The 23,092-nt window shown below is 45.0% G+C and overlaps 1 protein-coding gene and 1 long non-coding RNA gene across 8 annotated transcripts; one reads left to right on the top strand and one right to left on the bottom strand.

The window, feature by feature from the left end:
- Positions 1-404: 404 nt before the first annotated feature.
- On the bottom strand, positions 405-6,545 carry LOC120405022. Its single transcript, XR_005598322.1, has 3 exons — positions 6,417-6,545; positions 1,723-1,825; positions 405-1,010 (listed from the first exon to the last, which is right to left on the bottom strand). It is a non-coding gene; the product is annotated as an uncharacterized LOC120405022 (long non-coding RNA).
- Positions 6,423-22,626, top strand: LEMD2 (LEM domain nuclear envelope protein 2). 7 transcript variants are annotated; one of them, XM_039538201.1, is made up of 10 exons: positions 6,423-6,565; positions 6,731-8,142; positions 9,157-9,197; positions 10,038-10,113; positions 11,474-11,550; positions 12,225-12,304; positions 15,251-15,396; positions 16,447-16,548; positions 16,645-16,747; positions 18,188-18,338. In XM_039538201.1, the coding sequence occupies exons 1-10, from the start codon at positions 6,432-6,434 to the stop codon at positions 18,336-18,338; spliced, it is 2,322 nt and encodes a 773-aa protein (XP_039394135.1). In that variant the 5' UTR covers positions 6,423-6,431. The 7 variants fall into 7 exon arrangements, 6 of the variants coding, with proteins under 6 accessions (XP_039394135.1, XP_039394136.1, XP_039394137.1 ...); XM_039538202.1 differs by having other exon boundaries at positions 6,423-6,656; positions 6,822-8,142; XR_005598321.1 differs by adding an exon at positions 20,415-22,626 and having other exon boundaries at positions 6,504-8,142; positions 18,188-18,574.
- The last annotated feature ends 466 nt before the right edge of the window (positions 22,627-23,092 follow it).

Below are 23,092 nucleotides of genomic sequence, written 5' to 3'. Positions count from 1 at the left end.
TGAAGAGCTCAAGGCACGTTGCACACACTAAGTAATTAGGGTCATTCACCCCAATGTGGATAAATATTGTTGATCTTGTTTTACAGATGGGGAAACTGAGGCAGAGGGTGGTTAAGTACTTGCCAAACAGCAAAACCCCTGAGTTCTGACTCTCCATCCCTGATCTAATCACTAGAGGATGTTGCCTTCAAGAGCTTGGAATAGGCCCTGGAGTCCTGACTCTCTGCTCCCCAGTCTGACCACTAGAGGACACACTCTCCCATAGCTGGGAACAGAACCCAGAAGTCCTGACTCGCTGTTCCCTGCTTTAATCACTACAGAACACTCCCTCCTGCTGGACCACACATCATGGTAATACTGGCAATTCACCATAACTATATGAAGATCCATCTTACTGTCAGGCAGGTGCACTTTACCCATAGCTACTACACTGTGAATACACACGGCTTATGGTCCATGCTCACTTCTGCCGTGCAATAACACACACAGATCCATGTTTATTTCTACTTTGCAAACACAACTGAATGTAAATGATTAATTCCACTTTAATGTAATATTAATTACAATGCATTTACATGCCTTTTGCTCAATTAAGAACAGTCACTCTATAGGTACCATGGAATTTAACATCTGTAAGGTGTGAAATAGTGAGACAAATGATACGTCTGAGTGACAAGTATCCAATTCCAATCCAATTTTATCCTCCCAATTTAACATAAATTCTGCTGTCACTGTGGATCATTTAAATAGCTGCAGTGTTAGTGCCAAAATAACACACATGCAATTGGAACTGCTCTGTACTTTGTGTTTTGAAAGTCAGTCCCCCCTTAGGAGAAGATAAATCTCCTCCCATGTAACAGTACATGTAGTCAGGAGTGCTTACCAACTTTAACAGGCAATTCAAACTCATATTTCCACTGCACAGACTGATCAGGCTAACATAGCTGGAGTTTTGCAGGGATTGTTGGTGAAGGGGCAGGTTACACTATAAAAATCACTGGTAATTGAATCTGAGGAGAGAAGATAATGAATGTGATGCATTCAGCAAGGCTGAAATGAAAACAGTGCAGTCTCATAGGGCAGGATCTTTGGTTTTCCATGGAGCCAGCCCAGTTTGCACCAGTTGAGGATCTGGCTCACTGACTTACCAGATTTACAGCATAAGTGAGATCAGAGACAGGCCTGTTGTTCTTAATGGGGCATTCACTACAAACCTGAGCTGTTCCGTCCTACGAGGGGAAAACCACGGGACAGGGAAGGAAAACTGGGTGAGGCTCTTCTTGAAGGAAAACCTATGAGGTTCTGCTCCCAAGCCCTGCAGATCTCCTGACAGCTGTGTGGGTCTCAGACTTGCTCCGGGCACAAGGCTGCACCCGCCCGATCTCTTTCACTCCGCTCTTTGTGACGCTGCCCTGTGAGGGCTTCCCCAGTTGGTAGATGCTCCCAGAGCTCCCCCCATGCAGGGACACTGCCCAGTGCAGAGGAGGTTCCCCAAAAGAACCTCTGGCTGTGGCAACTTGAGCTTTGTCCTGAGGGCTGGCAATGGGGCCGAGGCAAAATCTCACCGCCCCAGGGGTGGAGCCCACAACCTGAGGAGACTTCCATGGAGTCTAAGGGAGGGGTGGTTGGTGCTATGGACATGGTTGACCCTGTCTCCCATGCAGGATGCATGAGATCCAGTTGTGGCTCTAAAGGGTGCGACCTCCCACTTCAGATTTTTACCTGGGCAGAAGATGGCTTCGCCAGTCAGCACGTAGCTCATGCCTCTTCAGCTGAGGCACAAGCCAGAGTAGAACCCAGCTCCCTCTCCAGTAGCTCTGCAGGGCTAAGAGGAGTTACAGAGAGAGAGAATGAGAACATACTTTTGTCCCTGTCTGGCTGATCTGGCTCCAAATACACACATGAAACAGTTCTGAGCTGTAAGAAGGGGACATATGTACAGTCAGTTTTCTAACCCTCACTATCATCAGAGCGGGCCCCTTTCTAGGCCTGACCTATTTTGACAGGGTCTTTTTAACTAGCCTTCTCCTTTCTGCTGGTGCTCTGTACACACACTCCTGTTTCCTGTCCCTTCAACCTTCCTGCCTCTGATGTCACCCCTGTAATGAACCAAACAGAAAGCTGGCTCCCACACCCATCTGTATGCACAGCATCCCAGCCGGCTGCTTAGAAGTGTCAGTTCTTTTCCTTTCCCTTTTTCCTCCTATTGTCAGCATTCGATTACCACCATCAGCTCAAATCATTCCTTTTGCTAGCAGCAGCTCATCCAGTTTCCAGGGCAGCAAACTCCATTACCTTACCGCAAGCCAATACGTGGGTAGCTGTGAACTCACCTCTCAAGAAACTGATCACATTTTTCTCTAGCTAAGCTGGAGAGTGGGGAAATGAAAAAGAGGAACTAAATACAGGGCCTTAACCTCCTCAGAAAGCCAGGCAGACTCAGGACATGTCACACAATCTGGCCAGAGATAAGAAAAGTTCCAGCCGCACCCGTGCTGCGCTCATGAGTGATAGGGTGTCTGGCAGGCACAAATACCCTGTGAGTATCCAGTGTAAGTGAAGAGTATCCCACACCACAAAAAGGGGTGTCACCAATTAACCATGTAACTAGAGAGAGCTGGGTCAGGGCTTGGAACTACCTTCCCTCTTGTACTGGGTGGGAGTTAATCGGCTACACCCCTTTTTGTGATGTGGGATACTCCCCCTTCCCCCGCCCCCTGCATCCAGGAGGTGCATGGGGATGGTGCATCCATGACTCCACATCTATCTACTCACTCAAACCTTCCTCTCCATTCAGGTAGGGAGCATCAGATTGTGGCCCACTACCACAATCTAGGCAGATCTAATGCAGTCATGCTGCTGTGGAGGGAGTAACTTCTCCCTGCTCCCTCCATGTGGCCATGTTAGTCTCAGCCATGGTCAATCCTACAGTAACTAAAGCAGGGATGGTCAAAGTCACCACAGGGACTTGAAGGCCCAGTTTCTATTAATTTTAATGGGAACTGGGGGTTCAAACTTAGGTGGCTTTGAACATTTTAGCCTGTCTCTGCAAACTTCTTAGGGCCTGTTTCTGCCATCTGTACGCACACTGGGTGGAACCTCACTCTGCAGGTAACCCCTTCGAAATCAGTGGGGCTACTCATGGATTATGGTACCACACAACGTGAGCAGGAGTGACAGAAAAGGGCCCATAGAAATTACAACTAGCAGACCCAATAGTATCTCTAATCTGCACTCTGGGTGAGACACTGGGAAAAAAACAGGTAGCTGCTTAGCAGCTAATGGTACTATGGGCCAATCTACAGCCTCAAACAGAAGTAGCCATCTATCATCTTAGACGGTGCCCATCACCGTGGTATCTGTGCACCTTTGGCAAGGGTAAGTGGGCAGCCAGGTCACTCCATGAGACTCAGTGTGCACTAGTTTTCTATAAGGGGCGGTTGGGTTCCACAGAAGGAGCAGGGGGTGACAGCCTCCCTGGTCCTACACAGGGGATGGAGGCCTCATCTTGCATAAGGTCAGCCCCTACGCATTCCTCATTCAGTCTCTCTCATCATCCCTACCACACAGAAGGGAGGAAGTGGTGGAGCCACAAATCCGTGCCCCCCCCCCCCACACACACACACTTCCTCACCAGCCAGTTCTGGGACCCCTCTACTCACTGATGAAGATGGGCCAACCCAGCCCATAATTATCTATATAATTATCCCACTGTAGCTGCCATTCAATTGCAAAGGTAACAGCCAAGAGGAATTATAATGAAACTTGTCTTAAATGTTCACTCAGGGGACCAAAACAATCAGTTGCTTAAAGAATATAGCCTGCTAAAATAGATGGGGGCAGGATTGAAGATTGGTCTTAAAGTCCAGGAGTCTATATTTCAGGGTGGTTTCTGAAAACAGGCAGTCACTGAGTAAATCCTAATGCTGGGCCAGACTCATTCTTGGCATATGCCCACTGACATCCATGTGAGGTTGCAGTAGGCATGAATTTGGCCTGGTCTCTTAACTAGGGATAGGTGCCCTTAAAATGGGTGGAATTTGGACTGGGTTTGCATGCTTGGGTGGGTTTGAAGTCTGCATGTGTGGCCTGAGTTTATCCAAACTAGCTAAAACCCCTGAGTCTGCAGAAATGGAGCATTAGCAGAATATTCTCATTCTGTATTTACATGGCTCCAAATTATTAGCTGTTAATTGTGCTTTCCAGTTAGTGAACACAGGAGGCTAAGATTAGCACTTCCAGACTTCCAAGCAGAATGGAGTGTCATTCTTCACTGGACCGCCTGGTGTCTGCTAAGCGGGTGTTTGTGTTTGCTAACTAAATTGTAGAGTATTTTGCAACCACCTTCTTCAGGAAGACCTAGAATGGCTCGATCTGATGGCCTAAATTGTAATAAGTGATGAGAGCAAAATGAGTATGAAAGGAGGATACTAGGAGACAGAAGCAACCATACCAACTTTTCCTCTTATTTAAAACATCAAATAAAATCAAAGGCACAATCACTCCCTGAAACTGTACAAGATGCAAATTCTAATCAGATGACATGATTCTGTAATGGTTCTGCCTGCTGATCCAGCCAACTGTACCCGGTGGAATCCAGCAGAAATGTTTCACACTTCAAAGGTCTCCTCTCAACTTAAAAGGGAACCTAAACCTGTGTAACTGAGGGGAGCAGAAGAAAGAAGATTTTTGTACTGCTGGAACCAACCGTGATAGGCTTTAACATACCAGCACTCTGGCAGTGCCAAGCTGATGTCACCTAGAATAACTGTGCGGACACAAAGCAGGAGCATGCCCCAATGTGTGTGTGAGCATGCCTATACATGCATGCCTATAACATCTATTCTAAGGTTATTACGTTCTATTCCAGAAAAGCAGCAGCATGTGATCACTACATTTATTTTACCCAGCTTGGCAGTTACACACTGCTGCTAATATCAGATGGCGGGTTGGTGGTCCTCATAGCTCTAATCATAAAAACTCCTATGTAGGCACTGTGCATGTGCATTAGTCACAAGGTCCTCGTTACCTTTAATAACATTCCAATAATAAACAATATTTCAGCCACTTTGATTATATTATTATATGCAACAGCAAAAAGCAATTACTCTACATCACTGATGACAAATTTAATTTTCAAATCAAAGCTGTTTTTTTAAGTTATAAGCTTCAAACAACTCCCTTTCCTCCAATAAATCTGAGGGGCCTGCTCCTGCTCCCATCAGCTTCAGTGGTGCAGATTCATACTTTAAATTAATACATTTAAGAAGGGTTGATGAAAGCTGAGAGGGGGCTCGATAAGGAGAAAGTTAGGTGGACCAGTGAGAATTGAGAAGGGACATCTGGCGTTAAGAGCTGTCTCTTTCTCTTCACAAATGTCAACTATTGGTAGGTTCCCCACTGTTATCATTGCACCAGTGATATCAGTTGTCGATGAACACAGGAAGACACACAACTATGGGCGTGGCAAGGGGCAGCGTTACCAAGCTTTTCTGGATTCATTGACGTCAAACTACTTTCAGTCTGCGGTTCTCAAAGCTGGGTCTCCTCAAGCGAGGGCCATTCCTACCTATTCCACTATCTTTGATCACTAACCAAGTGTTCACTGGGAATATAAAATGGCACAAGAGAGACTGCTTTTAAAACAGAGGCAATTTAGGGTGCCTGGGTTTTATCTCGGGGACAAATCTGGTGCACCCTGGTGACACCTCAAGCACATCTTCTTGCTGTATTGAAAAGTGGCATAAAAGAGTAACCTGCTCAGTAATGGCATAGGGTACAACGAGGCTGTTGCATAACAATGCCAAGGCGCATAGAAGTGTCCACCTGTTACCCTGCAGCAGCAAAAGCCACTACCATGTCACTCGGCAGCCTGGCACCAAAGCCCCACCTCCCCCCAGGATGGCACTGCCACCAAAGCTTCGCCCCATGGCAATGCAACATCTCTTCGGTCACCCTCTGCAGTGCAACCTGGCAGCCAAGTGTCACCGCCCTGCAATGCACTGTGCCACCGATGGGTCATCGGAAGCAATGACACGAGGGCATCTAGCTGCAGCAATCACAAATAAAAGGCTGCGCTACCCCCCTTTAGGGTGACCAGACAGTAAGTGTGAAAAATCAGGACGGGGGTGGGGGGTAATAGGAGCCTATATAAGAAAAAGACCCAAAAATCGGGACTGTCCCTATGAAATCAGGACATCTGGTCACCCTATCCCCCTGTGTCTAACTTGTTTCCCGTGAAAGGCAGAAAGCCTCCCAGCCCAGCCCCTGCACGATACGGGCTTGAGAGCCGGCCCTTGGGACCAGAGCTCTGACCTCCCCAAGATGGCGTCCATGGGGGGGGGGGCATTTGGGACTATTCGACCTTTCCAAGATGGCGGGCTCAATAGCCCGGCTCGGCGCTGCATAGCGCTTACCTTGACCTTCCCACGATGGAGGCTAGAGGCCGCCTTTCCGCCTCTCCCAAGATGGCGGCCCTCGCTTCCCCTCTCACAGAGCGCTTCCGGCCCTCTGCTTGGGCGGCAGTTCCGGGCATGGCCGGCCTGTCAGACGCGGAGCTCGGCAGGGAGCTGCGGGCCTTGGGCTTCCAGCCGGGGCCCATCACCGACTCCACCCGCGAGCTCTACGTGAAGAAGCTGGGCCGCCTGCGGGCGGAGGAGGCGCCTAGGCCCCAGTCGGGGAAGACAGCAGCCCCCAGTATGGCCGGCCTGTCCGACGCCGAGCTCGGCAGGGAGCTGCGGGCCTTGGGCTTCCAGCCGGGGCCCATCACCGACTCCACCCGCGAGCTCTACGTGAAGAAACTGAGGCGCCTGCGGGCGGAGGGGGCGGCCGGGCGGAGGAGCCAGAGCACGGGCAGCGCCTCCAGGCCTGAGCCGGCCTCGGCCTCCCACCCTCGCCGCAACCCCAGCCCCCAGGCACACAGCGCCCACAGCCAGGGCCGTAGGGAGAGTGAGGAGGAGGAAGAGGAGGAGGGCTCGGAGGAGGAAGAAGATGATGGATACCAGCCCCCCCGCAGGGATGTAGCAGAGGAGCTAAACCCTTGGGCCCAGTTGGGGAAGACAGCAGCCCCTGGGGGGCTTGCCCCCAGCACTCAGTGGGGGGCAGAAAGGGGGTTCAACCCCAGCTCCCAGTGTGGGACCAGAGATGTCAGGTTAGCCCCCAGGCCCCACTGGGAGGCAGAAAGGGAGTTAGCCCCCAGGCCCCACTGGGAGGCAGAAAGAGAGATAACCCCCAGGCCCCACTGGGAGGCAGAAAGAGAGATAACCCCCAGGCCCCACTGGGAGGCAGAAAGAGAGATAACCCCCAGGCCCCACTGGGAGGCAGAAAGAGAGATAACCCCCAGGCCCCACTGGGAGGCAGAAAGAGAGATAACCCCCAGCACCCAGGGGAGGACGAGGGATGTGGGGTTAACCCCCAGCACCCAGGGGAGGACGAGGGATGTGGGGTTAACCCCCAGCACCCAGGGGAGGACGAGGGATGTGGGGTTAACCCCCAGCACCCAGGGAAGGACGAGGGATTTTGGGTTAACCCCCACCACACAGTGGGGGACGAGGGATTTTGGGTTAACCCCCACCACGCAGTGGGGGACGAGGGATGTGGGATTAACCCCCAGCACCCAGCGAGGGACGAGGGATGTGGGGTTAACCCCCAGCACCCAGCGAGGGACGAGGGATGTGGGGTTAACCCCCAGCACCCAGCGAGGGACGAGGGATGTGGGGTTAACCCCCAGCGCCCAGCGAGGGACGAGGGATGTGGGGTTAACCCCCAGCGCCCAGTGGAGGACGAGAGATGTTGGTTTAACCCCCAGCACCCAATGGGAGACAGAAAGGAGGCTAACCCCCAGCACCCAAAGTGGGACAAGAGATGGGGGGTTAACCCCCAGCACCCAGGGGGGGACAGCAACAGTAGTAGGGGGATTAATCCGCAGGATCCCGTGGAGGACAGGGGGAGAAAGGTTAACCTCCACGAGTCAGTTGACAGGGGCAGCCCCCAAGCAGGGGGCAGTAGGAAAGGCTAAGGGTCTGGAGTTCTACCTGTCCTGGTTCCTGTACCTGGCCACCCTGGTGTTGTTAGTGATTTTCCTAGGCATCCTCTGGGTGAAGATGATCGGGCCAGGCTGGCTTCTGGGGGCAGAGGAGAACCGTACGTGGGGGATTAAACACTTTTTAAAATCGCTTCCCCCCTTTTCCTCTCTCCTTTCTCTTCAGTCCCCTCTTGTTTCCATCCCCTCTATTGTCCATCTTCACTGCATTTATTTTTCTTCTCCCTGTCTTCATGTGTTGTCTTTGCCTCTTGTCTCCCCAATCCTTGGGACACCTTGTTAGTCATGGAAAAGTGTCTTGTGAGTGGGGGTTTTTCCTTCTTTTTTTCCCTCTTTCCTCTCAGGTGAACTTGGTTTGAGATTCTTCAAATCCATAGATTTTTATGGGGAGTTAAATTTTCATCTAGCACTGAGGACATATTTTATGATCCTCCATCATAATGATGTACTACCCGTGTAATTGCCCATCATCTGTTTTAATGTCATTTTCTACAAAGCACAGTCATCCAGTGTCCTTGATCCAGTGTCCACTTCAAAAGTACAAGACTTGAAATTGCCTTCTGCTGCTTACCTCCAAGAACATTTGAGCTTAAATATGCAAAAAAAAAGTGACATCCTATAGCCCTACTGTAGCAGATTAAATTCACAGAAATGTTGTTTGCCTGGTTCCAAAATGAAGGAAAAGGGTATGTGGAAGTCGGTTACAAAGTGTGGTTGCCAAAACGCAACACGGGTGTGAGTGTTTTGTGCATTGACTAGGTGAGCACGCTGCCCTGTTTTCTCAAAGTCAGTGAATACGGCAAGAGCATAAAACATTTCTCTCTAGAATTATTTGCAAAATGGTTTGTAAACTCCAGCCTATTTGCCTATTAAACAAAATTCCTTGTTTCTGCTCTGATATGTGTATGTTACTAATTTAGGTTTCGATATGGCCTACTGTAGTTGTTTCAAAAGCACCGTTTGACTAGTAAGGTAATACTCAATGGGATGAATGGTAGAAGAATCAGATGCTTTAAAAGTAGCTATTTTTAACCACTGCTTTAATCACTAGTTATTTTCTCTGTCAGAGTTTTTATTTTCCAGCTGACTAACCCTTATTTTCTTCTCTCTCTCAGTTAAACTGTTAACTGTGGATTGTGAGACAAGGACAGATGATGTAAGTGTAAATTTAAAGTTCGTTTTTTAAAAATCCGTAGGGTAGGGGCATCCATCTCACAGACAGTTAACTATTCTAGCAAATTTCACAAATCAGTTACTGTCAATATCACTGCCAAATAGCCTGTATCATTTTACAGGAGGAATGTAGTGGTTTACCAAAGTTAGATTTAATAGGCTTTTTGTTTGTTTGTTTTGTTTTTTGGTTTTAGGCCAGACTAGATTGTGACTGTATAGAAGAATCTGAAAGTTGTAGATTTAAACTACTGAAGATCTGAATCACTTGGTATTATGTTCTTTAGTTAATTGTAACATAAGTGACTTTGATTTGTGACAGAGATTTTACCTATATAGTCAGCTTTTCTAACAGAAGCTTTAATAAAGCTAAATCCCTAATCTCTGTTGAGATGTGTTTGTGCAGCCCTGATTTATTCCATAATGCACTATTGAGAGAGACAGACTTCTGTATCAAATTCAGAGTGGTGATATATGCTGGTAAATTGATAGTTGGTCTCTTGTGATGTTCTGGGGAAGTCTATCATAAATCTATTTACTGTACCTGAGTTTGAAGGAACTGCTCCCTCAGCTGCTGTTGGAGTAGAAGGCTGTGATGTTTGGGACTTTGAAGTAATTGCATTTCACGGGAGGTGCTCAGCAATTTACAGGATTAGGCCCTTAGACTTCTTGCCTCAGTAATCCTGTATTTTAATTTTACCAGATGAAGTAGAGCGCAACTGAACATACACTTTCATTAGTATTTTATTTTTGTATTTTGGCTGATCTAATTGCTATCTTGTTGCTATTGATGTTTTGATGTTTATTATTTATTTTTGATTTTCAGTTCTGTCAAGCTAAACAGAAGGACATTTTAATGACCATGCTGTATGAATTATATAACTACCTGGCAATACAAGCTGGTAAGTTCTGATTGTCATTATAAAGCACTTAGGAGGGTTCAGCAAACTGCATCTCCCAGCTGGCTGGACATTTTCCTTGTGCAAATGACTTGAGGGGCACGGAGAAAGCAGGCAAAAGGTGAAGAAAATGTTTTCTTTAAATGTGAATTGTGCTTTACTAATGCACTTATGTCGCTGCCTAGGTACCTGTGTTCGTATGGAGCTGTTATTTGCAGATCATATATTGGGAATTTGAGATGCAAATACTCAACTTTATAACTTTTTTACCCCAGTGCCTCAAATGCTTGCAAGATACCAGAGTCCAACAGCAGAGCTTTTCCATGTATTTATATAAAGCATTGTCTTAGAACACTGGCCAAAACAGTCCAACTAAACATTAGAATACAAGTGGCTACCCAGGTCAATGACTAATGGTTTCATGTTGGAGAAGGAAATGCAATTAGAAGTTTCTTATATCTTCTCATTATTCAGTCAAGCAAATCTTATTAATATTGTGCTAATGCGTAGAATTGTCAAAAGTGCTTGACTTCCACTTTGAAAAGTGATTTAGTAACTTAGGAGCCCAACTCCTTTACATGTTCAGTGAGTCTTATGCTCCTAAGTGCCTAAATCACTTTTTAAAATTGTACTCAATAGCATAGTAGCAGTTATTTAATAGATATGTTCAGATTTCTTTTCAAGTCAGGTTTTCATAGTCTGGGTTTGTGGACTTTCCTTCAACATTTGTCTTTGTTCTAGTAGAAGGTTGAAGCAGGGAGGTATACTCCACTGTAACATTGATCAGTCAAGTTGAACATGCACCATACCTGATGGAAAGTGTTCCTAGTGCATTTGGCCAAATGCGCAGTTTTGTAGAGTGAGATGACGGTATTCTTCTTGGCTCCTGTGGTGGGTAGCATATACCTTGAAGCAATAGATTTGATTGCCCTTATCTTAGGCCAGTGGTTCTCCAACTTCTGTACTGGTGACCCCTTTCACATAGCAAGCCTCTGAGTGCGACCCCTCCTTATAAATTAAAAACACTTTTTATATATTTAACACCATTATAAATGCTGGCTGCAAAGTGGGGTTTGGGGTGGAGGCTGACAGCTCATGACCCCCCATATAAGAACCTTGTGAGGGGGTCAACCCCCAGTTTGAGAACCCTTGTCTTAGCCTATATACAGTAGCTACAAATTTTATTAAAGGTCATAACATTATCTGGCTAGAATATTTAACTCCAATCTTCTGTGTAAGCATTTTGGCTACAGCTAAAACTGATTTAAAAGAATACCGCTTCCAGATCCTTCAGGGCATTTCCTGATTGTCTAAGTTGTGGTTTTTTTATGGGTTGTTTCCATCTCCTTGACTTGTTTTCTAGGTAGTTTTGAGTGTGGAAACCCTGAGAAGCTAAAAAGTAAATGCATTCTGGTTAGTGAAGCAAAGGATCATGTGGCGGTAAGTAGGATGGGAATGAGTGTTAATTGTTGTGTATTGTAGTTAATGTCTTTCTATCAGTTATTTATTGCTTTATAAAACAATGTACCATCTGGTTCATTTCTTCATCTGGTTCTGAGTCTTTCCAGTCATTCCTTTGGCCAGTCCTGTTCTCCGCATTTCTTTCAGAAAACAATCTTCTACTCCATCTCTCTGACAACACTGATTTAGCTGTTGTAAATCTAACTAATGATTGTTCCTTAGTTGTCAGTCTTCTGATGCCAGAAATGTCCCTGTATTGTACTGTACTGGCAGCAGTAAGGTTTTCCCCAACTCACCCCGAAGTGATAGAAGGCAGGCTGCTTTGACCTAATGTTCCACTTCTTCATAGAAAATTGTCAGCAAGATTATGTTGTATTTAGCAGAAGTGTAGGGAGAATATTGTTTTACAGTGTGCTTCATGTATGATATACCAAGTTATAAATTACAGTCAAGATTCCAGGCCGGTGTGTAGATTTGGTTTACCTCTCTGCCAGTTTGCTGAGTTAGTTAAATTGATGATAAGATGTAATCGGGGGGGGGGGGGGGGGGAGGATGCAGGTAGAGCAATTTCTCCCATTACAGCAAGGCAATAATGTTATTCCACCTTCTCAAATGAATGCAGAATTAATCTTCTTATGGATTCTTCTATGTAGAATGTAACCGGCGGTTCCCCAGAGAAGTTTGAAGATGCCCTGCAATGGATACTGAACAGTAACAATGATTTAGGGATATGGTGAGTGAGTAGCAGTACAAGCTGTTCACGTTATAATTTACAGCACTGGCTGCTCTTATGTAATTTGATATTTAGTGTATATTGGCTTGTTGGAATATCACCTATCCTGTTAGATCTCATAAAATAATCCAGGATTGGGGTTGTCAGTACTTGAATGGGAGAACCTCCAAATTAAAAATAGCGTGCTGCAGTAACTGTTGGTGATTCGATAGGTGAGTCAGTGTCCCAGCGTTGCGTTAGGGTGCATTGTGCTCATGGAGCTGCTGTCTTTCAAATGATGGATAAATCTGAGGTCCTGAATTCTTGTGGTTATTAAAGATCCCCTGGCACTTACTGCAAGATTTAGGGGTGAGGTAGTACCTTTTATTAGACTAAGTTCTGTTGGTGAAAGTGACAAGCTTTCAAGCACACAGAGCTCTACTTCAGGTCTGTGTAGCTTGAAAGCTTCTCTCTTTCACCAACCGGACGTTAGTCCAGCAAAATATATTACCTCACCGACTGTCTCTCTGTAATATCTGGGGATCAACAGTGCTACAACAGTGCTGCAAAAATTTTTGAAGTGTTAGTCCACATGTCCTGCCCGTGTTCCAAATCTGTGTGATTAGAATCTGCCTTGTAAAATTCTCCCCAACTCTTTTCATTGGATACTACTCTCTTCAGTATTTCTGCTGCAAAATGGGGCTTTGGTGTTCTAATGTGCAGCCACATTCCACCGCTGAGGTGACTGAATGTCATTACTGACTGAAGCAATCCTGTTAGTTAGTAAAATGCTGTGCGATCTGAGGATGAAGGTTGCTATTTAAAAAAAAAAAAGTGAATGGCATCTTCAGAGTGTGTCAGCATAAGTATGTATTACTAACAGAATACCTGATCAATGGAAAGGCTCCCATTACCTTCACTGGGTGCTGGGTCTGTCTATGATAGAGTATTTCCTCTTATGTTTCATGGATAGCCGTGATTTTAACACTTGAGAGGAGAGTGAGGAATATTTGTGTTTGACAATCTTGAATTTTGTCTAGTTAGAAATCATCATCCTGTGAAAATCAGCTTAAGGTTTTGTTCAGCCCTTTGAAAAATATAAAATGCTGTATAAGTGCTTTCTGTATATTTATAAAGGCTCCTATGCCTGTCTCATTCGGATGTCCTCGTGGACTGTGTGGGAGATATTAAGAACCACTAATTGTAGGCAGGGACCCATTATAAATGTAGTTTAAAGCACCAAAATGCAGATACAGTATTTGAAAGCAAACTTTCTTTGGAGAACTGTCAAGGTGGGAAAATATTAGCAATCTGAAGTTGCCCCCTTTGCAGTTATCAGAGATTAGATTGAACTAGCGTGAATTGTTATGCCATACCAGCACATTTCATGTTTCTATCAGTTTCTGATAGATGCAGGGAAAATGATGCAGGGAAACAGAATATTAAACCTGTAGCCCTTATAGTTGAATATAACATTCTAATGTAGCCTAATGCGGTATTGTCTTCCTGAGTCAGTGGACATACTAACATAACTCATAAAGATGTGACCTGTCTCCATTCAGTATTAACTCTGGGGTCTAGTAATGATAATTTAAATGTCAACATAGTTAGCTGTTTCACTGCTATTTATCTCATTTCAGCAGAAACACTGGAGTTGTGGGCATAGCTTAAGTAGAATTCCATTGGTTTTTTCCTCCTAACCTGCCCCCTACAGCTACTGCTGTAATCTAATTTTCCAAGTGTTGTCTATTTCTTAAAAAAAAAAAAAAAAAAAAAAGTCTGATGTCACCTTAAAGACTAACAGATTTATTTGGGCATAAGCTTTCGTGGGTAAAAAACCCACTTCTTCAGATGCATTATTAACAACTTCATCAACAGCTCACCGAATTGATCCAGTGTTTGGCAGCTCATTATGAAACTCAATAAGAATGTACAGTGTGCTAAAAAACTGCTATTGGCTTTTTAACAGACATTAAGTGAAGTTATTTTGACTGTGCACTGGTAAAAATGGAACAAAATAAGATCGTTGTGCTTGGTAATTCTGCTGCCTTTTCTATACATTCATTTAAGATTTGGACTATAAATCAGACAAAGTGGTTGTGAAACAGTTGGGTATCTCCAGTTACAGCAAGGCTCAGTTAAACAACTATAACCTGCCAATGGCTTGTTGTTTGCATGCTGCCAGACTAAGGGTTCAAGTAATTTGCACTGCCTGTCTACAGTGGGCTATTCATTACAACCCTACAGTGAATTGGTAGCTTTAAAAAAATTCTTAATCCATCTCTTACAAATTGGACCACTTTAGGCTGAATTTACCTAATGCCTACTGATTTAATAGATCCAATAAGGAAGCAAACGTAGATGTAGATTAATCTATCTATCTGTGCTATAAGTGCAAAGGGTATCTGATTGAATAGTGCATGTACGAGTGAAGTTGGGAATGTGTTATGAACTGTGCCATATATGTTTTCCAAGTTGTCTGGTTTACGTTAGCCATATTTGATGTGGTGTCACTTTTCCAGCTAAACTGTTTATGCTCATCTGTAGCAAGGAAAACAGTACAGCCTCCACAGACATTCACACTCTCTCAGCTGCTCTCTGCACAACTGCTGATGAGTGACTCAGTAAACATTTCCATTTCTCTATGCTGAGAGATGGGAATCCAATTTAAAGTTTAATCTTCTGCACACTGAGAAGTGCTGTCAAAGTGTCTGCAGAGGGAGACTTCAGTTTACCAGTGGGAGTTCTGATCCTGCTGCCTTTTCTAAAGCCATATTCCTCCCTTGCTAAGCAGCCAGTGCTGAAATATTCTGGAAAGACCAGCAGTGAGAATGCTTTAGTGTTTTCTACGTAGTGTGCTGAAAGAGTTACAGCTGCTGCAATATGTTTGCTCATCTTGTCCTGATTAAAGTCTGTTGCTGGAGTCTGTGCACTCTTCAGGGGTGGTTTTCTGCCTTTCCCCATCAGGTTAAAAGGGGAAGACCCATCAGAACCGGTTACCAGTGTAGACCAGGTGGTGTGCCTCGAATCCACCCGTCCTCGGATGGGGTTAGGCTGTCGTTTCCGCCGGGCAGTAAGCACCGCCATTATGAACCTTTTCATCTTCTTCTGGAGTAAGTCCTTAGCCTTAATAGCTGAGCTTTCCCCGTCCCTACACACACTCCCACAACCACATTAAACTAGTGGTAAATGTTAAAGGAATTGGTGAGTTAATTTCTCTCTAACCTGTGATCTAGCAATAGAAGGAGACCTGTAGAGACGCATTGTCATGCAGTAAGTGCTTTTCCTTTATTTCAAATCAGCAAGTACATGAGCTGTCCATCTCATTTAAGTGTTTCTCAAGCATTCGTTATGGTGGCCTGCAAAGTTAGTCTATTAATAACCTGTCCAAAGACTGTTCTCATCCCTTCCATGTACAACACTATTCAGTTTTCTGGCATCTGTTAATGAGTTGTAGTATTTCTGTGTCAATTTGTATTGTGGTAGTGCCCAAATGCTTCAGCTGAGATCAGGGCCCAGCTGCCGGGTGCTGTACAGACACACAGTGAGAGGCCGTTCCTGCCATGCTGTGAAGAGCCTATAATCTAAATAGACAAGACAGACAAAGGAAGTATCATTATTCCCATTTTACGGATAGGTAACTGAGGCACAGAGAGACTGAGTGACTTGTTCATGGTCATAAAGGGGGTCAGTGGCAAAGTCATGACTTAAATCTACATATCATGAGTCCCAGTCCGGTGCCTTAACCACAAGGCCTTGCTTCCTCTCCTTTCTGACCCCTTATTTTGAGAGCAGTGAAGCCTGACTGTTCTTCTGGATCATTGTGGGGTAGGCGCTGTCAAAGTGAGGTGTCTTGAATTTTAATGCTGTAGAGACCAGTAGTCATCCTGAGTTTTCTGGCAGAAAGGGAACACTACAGGTGAGGTCTGCCAAGAAATCCCTCCCCCCTTGGGAGTTTGACTCAGGCACTGTCATTTTCAGAATTCCCATGAGTTGTGATTGCCACAATAAACAACATGAATAACACAGATATAGTTCTGGGCAGGTCCTGGAGAGCAGAGAATAAAAACTCTCTCTGATAAGAGTAGAAAATAGAGCAGCTAACATCCACTGAACACATGAATATGAGCGCACATGCTTCCATTTTGTTCGTCCACTCATAGGTCTAATTGCCCTCTGGGGGATCCTGTTACTCCTGAAGTATCGCTGGCGGAAGATGGAAGAAGAGGAGCAGGCCATGTATGAAATGGTGAAGAAAATCATAGGTAGAACCCAACAGCATTTTGGCGATCTGATTTAAAATGGTCTCTTCATTTCAGATAATTTCACTCCCCTTTGCCTCATTCTGTTTCCTCCTACAGATGCTGTCCAGGATCACTACAAAGAGTGGGAACAGAGGTTGGAGCGATACCCATATGTAGGCATCCTTCACGTTCGAGACACCCTCATTCCACCCCAAAGCAGGTGAGCAAATTCTTTCCCTTTAGGAAGGGGGCCTTCAGCTCAGGTCATAGTGCACTTCGTGGGTAACAGACTGGAAGCGGACTTCTTGGGGAGCGGGGTGTGAGGAATTTTAGAGGAATGAGTCTGGCCTTTGGGATTGTAAAGGATTCTGACATAACCCAGACTATTGTTGTAACCTACTGGGGATAAATGTGACACTCCTAGTGCTATGCAGTGAAGTTGTAGCCATGTCAGTCCTAGGATATTAGAGAGAGGTGGTGGGTGAGATAATCTTTTGTTGGACCAACATCTGTTGATGAGAGACAAGTTTTCGAGCCACGCAGAGCTCTTCTCCTAGTGCTGACGTTTTGAACACTCTCACAGGTGTACTGTCATTGTCATATCAAGCAGAAATTGGCTTTTGTTTGCTTTTCCTGGGTGTTGGGGTGTTCTATTTGTGTTCTGTCATCTAAACTTGAATCAGATGTTCTCCTGAACATCACCACTGCTCTGTCATATCATCTGGCCAGGAGGACTGCAGTGCTGTGCCTTTCAGAATGAGGCATCCAGTGTGTAGCCAGAGCATCAGAGTAGCTCTTTCCTGGATGGCTCTGTGCATTGCCTGCCATGGGAGTGAGACTAAGATCACTAATCAAATTTGGGTTTCCCACTGGCCAGAGCAAAGCAATTGCTAATTAGGCAGATGTAAATGGGAGATGCTGTCCAGTTACAGGTAGGTTGCTGGGTTTGTTGCTCTTCAAGGAGGCAGCATGGTTGAGTAGCGTGATCACAAGATGGGGAGTTAGTAGACGGGGTTCTGTTTTTTCTTTGCTGCAGTATGCCATTTGCCTCATCTCTAAAGTTGAGTTTCCTCTTCGGTAAAATGGAGATCATCCCTGCTTTGTAGGGTACTTTGAGATTCATGCTGTTATGAAGTACAAAGCCTTAATCATTCTCATCCGTAATCAGTCACAGTACTACCGGTAGGAAAAAGGTCTGATGTGGTTTGAACTGATCAAAAAGGTTTGAGCTCATTTGCCTGCATGGGATCCTGAACTGAAAGTTGGGAGCATAACTAGACACAGATCCAGAACAGGGCAAGCTCCACTTTGTGTCCTAAAATCTAAGGGATCTCTGCAAACGTTATTGCAGGTGTCCTTGGGGAAAATTACTAATTGGGGTCTCCTTGCACCACAATTCAGGTTTGGAATTCTGTGCAATCTATAAGCCTGCTTGTAGTGCCTGGAGGGCTCAGCTTCCACAGTATTAGAACTGTGTATAAAGAGTTTGTGCCTTGACGCCCTGTCTCAGATTTAGTTCTAAATGTTAGCTTTGATCTCCTTTACTCTATCTTGAGAGGCAACGGGAGGAGGTTAAGAGTCACTTTGTAGGCAGTGACAAGTGCGCTAAGCAAGAAAACATAAGGCAGAGATGACTATTCCGTTTTGCTGCTGCTTTCAGGAAAAAAATGAAGCGGGTCTGGAACAGAGCTGTGGACTTCCTGGCTTCGAACGAATCACGGATTCAGACAGAGTCACACAGGATAGCAGGAGAGGATATGCTGGTGTGGAGATGGACTCAGCCCTTTTACATCTCTGATTCAGAGCACTAACCAGGAGCAAAGGAGGAGCCGTTGGTTCAGTCTGTGCAAAGGGACAATTCCCTCTCTGGATGTGGGAAGAGATGGACAGGAGTTCTAAATTTCTCAGTTTAGAATTACCCCGACCCCCTTTCCCTCTGTTTCTGAGAGACACTTAACAGATTATTTTTTGGGCAATAATCTTGGCTTGTGAGAAGATGGACTTGAGCTAGAGAAGGAGCCAGAAGCACACCAAAGCTAGCTGTCCAGTGAGTGTTTGAGCTCCATGAGTAAACAAACATATAATCACTCTTTTTAATACCTAATAGAAAGGGGCAAGGGATCTCTTTGCCCAAGGGGTAGAAGGTTTAAAGCTGACCTTTACTGTGGGAAGACCAACAAGTGGTTTTACCCATCAGCAAATGTTTTTTAAAATAATTAATATTTCCCATGGAAACATCAGGAATGGGAGTTAGGATCCATTAGTTTAAAAAATGCTTTTATCTCACTAGCACACCAAGAATCAAGCATTTAACTGACGCTTAACAGAGAAGAGTTGTGTATTTGTTTTGCCCTTACAAGGGGTGGGTGGGATTGAGTGAGGGCAGTGTCATGTGCCTTGAAAGATTTGGGATATGGGGGGGGTGGAGGAGAGGTGATGATCTCTTACGCTTTGTATGTCTGCTTTCGTTGTGCTGTGTCTTATACCGGGAACGGGTGGCAAATGACAGAACACAGGTGTACATAAGGATCATGCTCTTATGGCTGCAGCCAAAAGTGATCGCTCCGTATGTACAAAAAAAGAACTTGGGAACGAACATCCAGGGTGAATGTACATGTCTATACCGGGCAGCTGCAATGTGTTTGTATTCTTTTGGAGAGCAGATACACAATGCTTACGATGTTGATGGAGGGCTTGTTTGCGGGTGTTAATGTGGCAATGCCACAACACTTAATGAGCAGAGATCAATTCTCCATGAGCACTGCAGGCATTGTATTTTGTGTATACAGCTGTTTGGCTACATATATTTGGTTTTATGTACAATTAAGAAGTGTTTGTTTTGAGGAGAAAATAGCACCAGAGTGTAGTGACCTAGGCAGGATTGAGATACTGTTGTTCTCAGGCTTCCCAGCATCATAAACTTGTTATCCCAATCTCCACTCAGACAGCCACGACCAAATTCACTTCTGGCATAACTCCATTGGCTTAACTCCCTTATGCCAGCAGTGATCGGACCCATTATAACCAGTGGATTTTATTTCCATTAGTGTCCTAAATATGATACATGTGTGCCCATGTTCATGGAGAGCTGCTTCAACATTCGGGATCAGCAGGCAAGCTTCACAAGGCCACTGAATCCTGGCTTCCCTGTCCATGGAACTGCATTGAGAAGTAATTTTATAAAGTACCCAGGAAGGTTTGAACTGGTTCCTTAATGTATGGAAGTGTGTTCTAACCATGAAGCTTGCACTTCTGCCTCCCCTGCTGGCCACGCTGAAGATTGAAGTATTGCTGGGGCTTTTTCACCTATGCATTCTGCTGGTTGCCTCAGATTCATTATATATCCTGCTGGCTTGTCAGAGAAACTCAGTACAGAGAAGCAGTCTCCAGAAACAAAGCAACAGGAGGTCTTATTAGTTAAGTAGGAGAAATCCCATGTTGAGTTGAATTTTATCCCCGTGTGTTCCCTTTTATGGCATAGGCAGGATGTTTGAACAAAAGAGGAAACTCAACAGCTGTGTCCAAGACATTAACCATCTTTCCCACGCCTTATTGATTAAAACAGTTGATAAAACAAAGGCAGCATTTATTCTTTTAATGTGCTAGGACAAGCTCTTCATATCCATTGGTGCTTGCGACAACTCCCATCGTGCCTCCTGTCTTATATCTTTTTAAAATACATATGGATTTTGTAATTTTTTTAAACCACCTGATCTAGAGTGAAAAAGGCCAAACACTGCACGTATCTTTTGTACTGTTGATGAAATTCTCTTTTTGTAGGATGAATCTCACTGAGTTGGTGCTATTTATTACACATTTAACTTGTGTCTATACACTTAATTGCCGAATAAATTTGTTAATATTATTTATTAATGTTTGTATTGCAGTAGTCAAGGTCCAAGATCCAGGTGTGCTAGGCGCTGTACAAACAGAACAAAAAGACGGTCCCTGCCCCAAAGAGCCTACTGTCTAAGTATAAGACGAGCCAACAGGCAAGCGCAAGGAACCAGTGAGACGCTACTGGTCAGCATGATAATCAGTTGTCTTAGCACACCAGGAGCCTAGCTGTTGTCAGGTTCTTGGTAGGCAGGACTGATTTCTGTGGGGAAATGATGATGATATCCATGGAAGGTGTAGACTGAGAAGGATTAATCCTATGTGGACACTTGTGTAAAGGGGTTGACAGCTTTATGTTTAATGAAATATTACCAACATTAACTTCTAACAGCCGATTGACCAACACTTGGCCACATCATCAGTGGTTAAAGCTGCAGATGTGGGAGCAAGGAGATAGGTAATATGTTTAAAAGTGATTATTGATTTTGGGTGCCATGCATTAGGGTGTCATGTACCCACTCTCTGAAAGCCAGGTCCCTTTAAGGCAGCTCAGGTTGGGCAGCCATAATCATTGGTCACTTCTGAAAATCGTGGTCCCAGGTTCTATTCCAACCTGTCACTGACTCACGGTGATGCCTTGGACAAGTCACTTGACTTCTACTCTTAATTGAGAGACAGGATGACACCTGCCTGACCAAAGTGCCATGAGATCTTCAGATGAAAAGTGCTATTTAAATGCCAAGAACTATTGTAGGAAAAACTGGGAAGCGAGTGTGTTGCTTAGTGGATAGCATACTGGACTGGGACTCAGGAGATCTGAATTCTGTTCCCACCGCTGGCCTGCTGAGAGACCATGGGCAAGTCACTTCCCTCTCTGCACCTCTGTTTCTCCATTTTACAGATGGGCTAATGATACTGACCTCCTTTGTAAAGCAGTTTGAGACCTACTGTTGAAATGGCTGTATGAGTGGTAGATAGTACTATTTTCTTTACCCTCGTGTGTCTGATGTAGAAGACTCATGTCATGGTAGCACTTCTGCCAAGGACAGCAGAGAGAAAATAGCCAGGACAGGGGTGAAGGGAAAAGGTCAGAAAATCCCAGCCTACCTCCTAGATAACTGAGAGGCCATCCTTAAAAAGAGTCTGCCAGGTAGAAATAGTTTCTAAATCTTGCAAGAACACTAGCAAGCCTGAATTAATCCTTCTAAGTTCCTGCTAGTATCCATCCATCTAAGTATTTCTAATGCATCTCTGTTAGCTGAGTGCCTGTGGGTCAGCATGACTGTGCATCACAAGCTGAGGGTGGGTTTAACTTGTAGCTTTCACAAGCAGGCTCTTGAAACGAGCAGAGTTTGAATCATCAACACTTAACGTCTATGGCCGCAGCTGACTCATAGGCTCTGGGTTGGTGAGATATGTTTGTTTATCTCATAATGTATGTCTTGGTGACAAAGAGGCAGATCTTCAATGGCATAAAAGAGAATTAGCTGCCCATCTCCCATTGAAAGCTGACAGGAATTGGGTACCTAACTCCTTTTGCTGTTTTGGAAAATATTCTCTGAAGTGCCTCTCTTGTTGTTGCTGGGTATGTGAACAGAAAGGGGTAGAAAGAGGAGTGGTGCTTAATGAAAGGTTAAACCTCCCTCCTCCAAGACTGCATTCCTGTTTAGATGCTAGTGCCCAGCACAGGTTGCTAAGTTACAGCTGGGATAGATGCAGGGTTAGGAAATAGTCTGGGGGTTTGGTGTACCTAGGTGTGCAGTCTGTCTGCCTGCTTCAAACCCGAACTGCCAAGAACTCCCCCGTAATGATCCCTTGGAGAATGGGCATGGGGAAGCTTTGGGTAATAAGAACTTTTTGAAAATGAAGAGGGCTTTAACCCTATATAACTAATTTACGGCTGTCCTTCCTGTCTGTCTCCATTAGGAACCCTAGTTCCTGCTTGCTCTGTAAAACTGTACTGACAATTCAGAACAGCTGTACAGCACTTTTTATAGATCCCAAAGTGCTTATACAAAAGGTGAAGAATAGTCCCCATTTTCCATATGGTCATTCAGCCACTTGATCAATCTCATCTGTTCAGTGCTTTCCTTACCACTTGTACTGACTTTATCGTTTTTAAAGTCTCCCCCACTCTCTGTAAGCATTAAGACTCTGTGAATAAATCCTCAAACGGTGGGCTGATAAAGCCTTCACATCCCCTTGTTGTCAAAAAAAAAAAAATGTACCAGCAAGGAAACTAAAATAAAATTTGCCCTTTATCTTTTTATTTCCTTCTTCCGTTTAAAGGCTTTCATATTAAATGTTTTTGTCTCCCACTGACATGACAGCTGATGCTGTGCTTTATTTATGGGAAGCATAGTTAGGGAGCAGTGCTAGTTCTGCTGGAAAGAGCATCATGAACTAAAGAATAAAAAGAACATCCAGTGAAATCTGCCCAAAGGGACCCACCTCCAAAGGGCTGCCCCCTTGTCTCAAGCGATCCCTCCCGAGCAGCTCCGGGGTTTCCACTGCAACTTCGTTCAGCCTTTAGAGAATGACACTTTGCACTTGTACAGTACCTTCAGGACAAGCATCAGAAAAGCCTTTACATGCTCCAGTGAATTAAGCCTCAACACCACGGTGAGACAGGTGCCACTGGTGACAGGTAGAAAAGGTGGCAAAAGGCTACATAGAAGCCAGATCCCTGGGCTTCCCATCCTGTGCTTTAACCACTAGCCCATGCTGC

This window comes from Mauremys reevesii, linkage group 4, assembly GCF_016161935.1.
Source record: "Mauremys reevesii isolate NIE-2019 linkage group 4, ASM1616193v1, whole genome shotgun sequence".
In the NCBI taxonomy this organism is placed as follows: Eukaryota; Metazoa; Chordata; order Testudines; family Geoemydidae; genus Mauremys; species Mauremys reevesii.
Note: the sequence above shows the minus strand (reverse complement) of the source record. Positions and strands in the feature narration are given on the sequence as shown.

What these genes read in the sequence shown, in the direction of transcription:
- LEMD2 (XM_039538198.1), top strand. Translation starts at nt 6,534, where the DNA reads ATGGCCGGCCTGTCAGACGCGGAGCTCGGCAGGGAGCTGCGGGCCTTG. An exon ending in CTACCTGGCAATACAAGCTG is followed by an intron (nt 10,114 to 11,473) that starts GTAAGTTCTGAT and finishes CTTGTTTTCTAG; the next exon opens with GTAGTTTTGAGTGTGGAAAC. An exon ending in AACAATGATTTAGGGATATG is followed by an intron (nt 12,305 to 15,250) that starts GTGAGTGAGTAG and finishes TTTCCCCATCAG; the next exon opens with GTTAAAAGGGGAAGACCCAT.